Here is a 5,670-nt window from a genome sequence, read left to right on the forward strand (position 1 = left end):
CTTTGGTCATTTTAAATCCGGATTATAATTGCATGTATAGTGTGATCGGCGTGACGAGTTTCGGAAAACTTTGCGGTTCCATTACTCCCGGTGTATACACTCGCGTTTACAATTATGTTTCATGGATAGAGAATATAGTTTGGCCATAACTTTGATGTGCACGTAAAATAAACATATTTTTAAGATACCTTGTTGTCTTGTATTTTATTGTCCTGATCTCGAAGAAATCTCACCGTATATTTAAAGAGAAAATTTCTGACAATATTCGGCATCGATTTCTAGACGCGCACGCGCCAGCCGGTACATTTTACCTATATGTAGTTTTCGTTACACGGTTAACGCGTTCATACAGGGACAAAGTATATTCGGCGATCATCTATTTTCGTTTATCCAGAGTCTCAAACCGATTGCGGCCGAGGTAAGGATCCTTACTTCACAGACTCGTGACATAATGCAGCTGTACATAAAATAGACAAAAGGTTCTATACACAATGTGAACATATACTATCAAGATCAAAAACTAATCATCCTTTGTATCGTACAATCTGAATGTAAAAGACACCAGCACTATCTGTCCCAAGGGAAAGTCTCAACAACTCATAATTTAAAGCTTATCATATTCTCTGACACCCATACAAACACAAGACACGTAAAAAATGTATAAAACATATAAATTTTGTTCTACACCATAAAATGGACTGTACTCAATTAGGTATGTGGTATCGATATGTTCTAAATTCATAATTGTAATAAATTTAAATGTTGCATATAAGTTCCCGAATATAGAAGTGATGAAAGTATTATATACGTAGCACAGTAATTCAATGTCGGCTATCCTCGATGCATGTGGAAATGATACCGGTTCTCCCTCAATATCGAAGGCCGAGGATAATCTATCCAACAGCGACGGACCGTTGATTAAGAGCTGTGTTCGTCGAAATAGTTGCAGTAGCGTTCGTACAAGGTAAAATGAATTCTAGTAATTCTAGTAATTTAATTCATGATATTTTTAACGTTAACGACAACCCTTTCAGCTCTGAAAACGTTAATAGAACAACAATCGTGTCATCCCACACAATGTCGGCATTTAACGAGAAGTCAACAAAACGACGCTACTGTCTCTGGACGTTAACCTTCATTCTGGCGATAATAGGTCTCTGTAATTTGCTGCTCAACATCACCGTGATCGCCGTGTTACGCATCAGTCAAGGAATGGAGGCAATGGAAGTGATACCAGACGAGAATCTTGTGAAATTTTATGGGAAAACTGACTTGGACAGGGTTAGCTACTTGAATATCCAAGAAATATACTTTTACATTTATAAGTAACGAAATGTGTATTTACAGGTGTGTTTACAGTCTGGAGTTTGTCAGAGTTACGGTGACGAATCAATGGAAATCGCTGGCGACGAAGCTGGTGTGCAGATAGACGTGAACAGTCATCGATTACATGATGAGACACGCGCGAAAGTGATGATTTTACCAAACGGTACTACAATGTCGAAAATAGAGTCTTTCGAGATAAAAGATCCCAAAACTGGGACTATTTATTTTACAACCGATTTTCCGAATTTCGGTTTACCTGCAGGCGTGAAGAAAATTGACGTTAAAATCGCAGAAACGCACAGAATCACGTCACCGGTTAATGAAAGTCTCACTGTGAATTCTGACGATCAGATTTCTATGCAGGGTGCAGAAGGTGCTAGCATGGAAAGCAAGGATATTGTTTGGAGCGCAAATACTGATATTTTCTTGAAAAGCATAAACGGAAGTATCGTTCTTGATGCGGAAGATGGTGTATCCATCAACATCAAGAATATACCAGTTGCACCGATGTTCCTGCAAAATCCAACCGGTCACGAACAGTACAAAGTTTGCATTTGCATGCCCCAAGGGAAACTCTTCAAAGTGCCAGTTCGTACGGGTGCTAGCAGTCGATCGGTGAATTGTGCTCGCATCAGTCGAACTCCGGAGAATGATCCTTGCTTACGATAGGATCAACAAAATGTTGGACATTTTATTGCAATTTTATGAACATATCCAACACTGCCAAGTGTAAAGAACTGAAAAAGGCAAGACTTGGTTTATTATTCGAATTATCGAATATTAGTAAATTATTTAAAAAAAAAATTAAGGAAATTATAAATTTCTGTATGAATCAATTTGGAAAAAATCATAGAAACTTGAGGCATATATTATACCAATGTATATTATACAGATGTAATTCGGATTTTATTCGAGATATAAAGATGAACAAGATCACGACTTTCAGACCTATGAACATCGCGTACAATTCCACACACACAATTACATCACGTAAAAACATCGGCACTAATTACGTTACTGTTAATAGAAAATCATTGTCATTGAAATTCGTATGCAATACTGAATACAGTAACTTTTGTATCGAATAATTAATATTACAAATAAATTTTCATTATGGTAAATGGTACAGAATTCTTGTCCTTTCATAGCAAGAACATTGAAAATAAATTGATATAATTATATTAAATAAAAAATTAAGCACTCTCTGTTATCATCTCTTCATTGCTCTCTTCCATATCCTCTTGTTGTTCTTGTTCTGTGGGAGGTTCATATGCTTTGTCTAAGGGACTAGCAACCACCCCACCTGCCCATACACTCATTTCTACTGCAAGTTTATTGGTACCCTCCAGTAGTGGTCTATAGCCTCCATGGGCCAAGACACGCAACAGTGTTTGAGCTGTGAGACATACCAAATCTTGTTGTTCTAATGTCATAGCTGTATGTACACGGATATTTCCACCCTCACATGGATCAGAAATACCTGAATAAAATTGTGACAAAATATAATATATTTACCACATAAATTTTATTTCACTAAAATTTGATAAATCTTACCAGCAGATCCTGGTAAGAAAAGTCCAGAAGCAAGTAATTGGAGAACTCTTTTATATGCTTGATTTATTGGAAGTGCTTGTCTACTGGGATTATTCATTATGGCATTATGTGCTAACAAATCCAGCATCCAAGGTGATAATGGTTCTAAACCTTCAAATCTACTTCTCAAATCTCTAAGCAATCTTATTAAAACTTTTATACTGGAATGATGAGCATTTTCTTCAAACCATCTGGAATGTCTAATTGCAGCAAGATGGCCTTGGCATATTTTTACATCTAAATGTTGATCAGACTCTAATTTTCTTAAATTCTGATGTAAAGTGGTTATTAGTACACGCACTGTAGCTTCATTATTAGCAATATCAAAACCACGTTCTGTGTGAGTGAGTCTGAAAATTTCCTTAGGATTAACACTTTTTAAATCATTGTTAACTTTTGTTCCAAGTGCTTCCACTGCTGTTTTTGTAGGTAATGTCTTAAGAATTACAACAATGTCAGCTACATTGTGACCTTTGATCATTGTTCCTTTCTTAAAGCTTCCTACTTGCCTTACTTCCTCCAATTGCTGCAAAAAATAATTGTCATTAGATAAATAGAAAATATTATACATATAATTGAATGAGGAATTAGATACTTACACAAGCTTCAAAACTACCAGGAGCAACAATTAAGTTATCAAGTACACTTTGTAGCTTAGTTACAAGATTTAAAATAGAAGTTTGTTCTTTTGGTGTAGGACACATATCTGAGTTCTTTTTTAAAAGTGCCATTTGAAAATCTGACTCATCTGGGGCAGTTTTAACACGTGGAAATGCAGCTTCACACAACGTGTAGTCAAAAGGGTGACGTGGAAGGAATTGTTTCCTTGGAAATCCCATTCCACGTCCCATACCACCTCGAACTCCTCTAATCATTCCACCTCGTCCACCTCGTACCATATTACGTCTATAAAGTATTCAAAAGTATTATAGAAACAGTTATAGTGTATTAACAATTTTAAAATTTTAAAATTACTTTCTATGCTGAATAGAGTTGCTTAGATCATTTACAAATCTAATAAAAAATACATTAATATGATACTAGTAATAATATTTAAATAGATGAAATATTTAAGAAAAAGCTAACCAAAAACACTTTTCGGCGGCATCATTAATAATCGTTGAAGATAATTATCTAAGGCTCAAGTACTTAGAATAGAAAAATGTTAAACTCACCAAAAAATAGAAAATATGTTTAAAATGATATTATTTCACAATTTTTATCAATAAATTTTTAATTTTTCCCTTACACTACCACAAGCACTTTCAATAGCAGCACCCAAGCAACATCAGTATATTAGAATTTTCATTAAGAACTTAGTCAACTAAGATGATCTACCGCAATATTACAGAAACTTATCTTAGCGCCACCTAGCTGCGATTATTTTTATTTTTGCCAATATACATATTTTTAAAATTAAAATTACCAATAAATAAATAAAATATCATAAAGTTATTACCGCAACAAAAATGGTAAAAATGTTGTAAAAAGATTCTAAATGTAATGAATGCTAAGAATTGTATATGCAACATAGTTGAATTTGGTAGAAAAGAAAATCAGATTTATTTAATGACAAAACTTGCTTAATATATTTCATTTTACGCAAAAATTGTTGTTTTTTGTATATTAATGCCTTTTATATTTTCTACAACATTTCTAAACAATTATCGAATGCAGCTTTAATAGTTATAAAACATTGTTTACTTACATTTAATAATGGCAATGAAATTTGTTATAATGTGTGTAATACATAAAATAAACTTAAAAAGTTATACATATACTCAAATTTATATTAACTATGAGGAGATTTCAAGTACATGTACAATATGTAATTTATAACTGTAGCCATATTCATTCTACTAAACATCAAACCAACATTCATTTAAACATCCATTACACAAACCATAAATTTACAAGTATAATAGTAACATAACTTAAATAGCAATGGAAAAGTAAACACCATAGTTTTTCATTACTGTTATCCTTTGCTTCATTCGGCCAGAATGTCTAAAGCTTCCTTAAAAACCAAACCATCCAACACACGATCTGGATCACAGCATAAGAGGTACATAGATAACATTTCTAATATAAATGTCAATATTTTAGTATTAATTTTTACATAATAGGAAACAGCAAGAGCAGGAGAAGATCCTAAAACCTTTTGACTTCTGCTGTTCACTTGATAATATTGATTCATTAACAAAATATGATAGACTTAAGACACATTTCAAACATTCATTGACTTCTGTACATGCAATAAATGAGAGTCCAACTTTAAAATTACGGACACAATTTACTGGAAATGTAGATCCTGAAATAAGGAAAAGAAATCCTAAAAGAAGCCAGTTTGAAACTGGAGATTATAAGCATAAAAATTATATGAATTCAAGATATAGATCTCAATTGAGTAGTTCACATGTTTCTGAAAATTTATATACCAAAAGGACGGATAATAAGCTTCAAGGACCATTGGGCTGGTATTTGGAAAATGAAACTGCAACAGGAAAAAACAAACTATGGAATAGAAAGCAAAAAGCATATAATGAAGAAATGGATAGAAATACTGAAATTGGGAAGAAAAAAAGTAAAGATGCTTATATTAATTTGCTTAACATTTTTACAATTTTATTACTGTAATAAAATTTATAAAATTCATGATTGTTTTTACAGTACAATCTGAAATACAATATCAAGTAAATATGTATCCACGGTGGTATCAAGATTTTTCTATTAAACAAGTATAATATTAAT

The 5,670-nt window shown here is 32.9% G+C and overlaps 4 protein-coding genes across 5 annotated transcripts in view; 3 read left to right on the forward strand and 1 right to left on the reverse strand.

The window, feature by feature from the left end:
* LOC108570530 (serine protease snake-like) overlaps positions 1-156 on the forward strand; it is a 2,424-nt gene extending 2,268 nt beyond the window's left edge. The window contains exon 6 of the mRNA XM_017932405.1: positions 1-156. This exon is cut by the window's left edge and continues 34 nt beyond it. Within this exon, the coding sequence (XP_017787894.1) occupies positions 1-149 (149 nt within the window). The 3' untranslated portion in view covers positions 150-156.
* A 668-nt stretch (positions 157-824) lies between these two features.
* LOC108580123 lies at positions 825-1,995 on the forward strand. The gene is made up of 3 exons (XM_017943792.1): positions 825-964; positions 1,053-1,281; positions 1,348-1,995. The coding sequence occupies exons 1-3, from the start codon at positions 825-827 to the stop codon at positions 1,993-1,995; spliced, it is 1,017 nt and encodes a 338-aa protein (XP_017799281.1).
* A 474-nt stretch (positions 1,996-2,469) lies between these two features.
* On the reverse strand, positions 2,470-4,131 carry LOC108570540 (interleukin enhancer-binding factor 2). Of its 2 annotated transcripts, XM_017932417.1 has the most exons (4): positions 4,095-4,131; positions 3,519-3,825; positions 2,881-3,445; positions 2,470-2,806 (listed from the first exon to the last, which is right to left on the reverse strand). In XM_017932417.1, exons 2-4 carry the CDS (start codon positions 3,816-3,818, stop codon positions 2,520-2,522), a joined length of 1,152 nt encoding a protein of 383 aa, XP_017787906.1. In that variant the 5' UTR covers positions 3,819-3,825; positions 4,095-4,131; the 3' UTR covers positions 2,470-2,519. The 2 variants fall into 2 exon arrangements, with proteins under 2 accessions (XP_017787906.1, XP_017787914.1); XM_017932425.1 differs by lacking the exon at positions 4,095-4,131 and having other exon boundaries at positions 3,519-3,827.
* Positions 4,132-4,789: 658 nt separating this feature from the next.
* LOC108580133 overlaps positions 4,790-5,670 on the forward strand; it is a 6,934-nt gene continuing 6,053 nt past the window's right edge. The window contains exons 1-3 of the mRNA XM_017943803.1: positions 4,790-4,984; positions 5,046-5,503; positions 5,590-5,657. Coding sequence (XP_017799292.1) covers positions 4,923-4,984; positions 5,046-5,503; positions 5,590-5,657 — 588 coding nt within the window. The 5' untranslated portion in view covers positions 4,790-4,922. The remainder of the gene's footprint in view (positions 4,985-5,045; positions 5,504-5,589; positions 5,658-5,670) is intronic.

The sequence above is a fragment of the Habropoda laboriosa genome, unplaced genomic scaffold (assembly GCF_001263275.1).
Source record: "Habropoda laboriosa isolate 0110345459 unplaced genomic scaffold, ASM126327v1 scaffold23, whole genome shotgun sequence".
In the NCBI taxonomy this organism is placed as follows: Eukaryota; Metazoa; Arthropoda; class Insecta; order Hymenoptera; family Apidae; genus Habropoda; species Habropoda laboriosa.

Bases quoted from the DNA above. Each gene is read 5' to 3' on its own strand.
- LOC108580123 (XM_017943792.1), top strand. From the start codon at position 825: ATGTCGGCTATCCTCGATGCATGTGGAAATGATACCGGTTCTCCCTCA. The intron at 965-1,052 runs GTAAAATGAATT...AAACGTTAATAG, and splicing joins TGCAGTAGCGTTCGTACAAG to AACAACAATCGTGTCATCCC. The intron at 1,282-1,347 runs GTTAGCTACTTG...GTGTATTTACAG, and splicing joins GGAAAACTGACTTGGACAGG to GTGTGTTTACAGTCTGGAGT.
- LOC108570540 (XM_017932417.1), bottom strand. From the start codon at position 3,818: ATGGTACGAGGTGGACGAGGTGGAATGATTAGAGGAGTTCGAGGTGGT. The intron at 3,446-3,518 runs GTAAGTATCTAA...TATTTTTTGCAG, and splicing joins CTGGTAGTTTTGAAGCTTGT to CAATTGGAGGAAGTAAGGCA. The intron at 2,807-2,880 runs GTAAGATTTATC...AATTTTATTCAG, and splicing joins TTTCTTACCAGGATCTGCTG to GTATTTCTGATCCATGTGAG.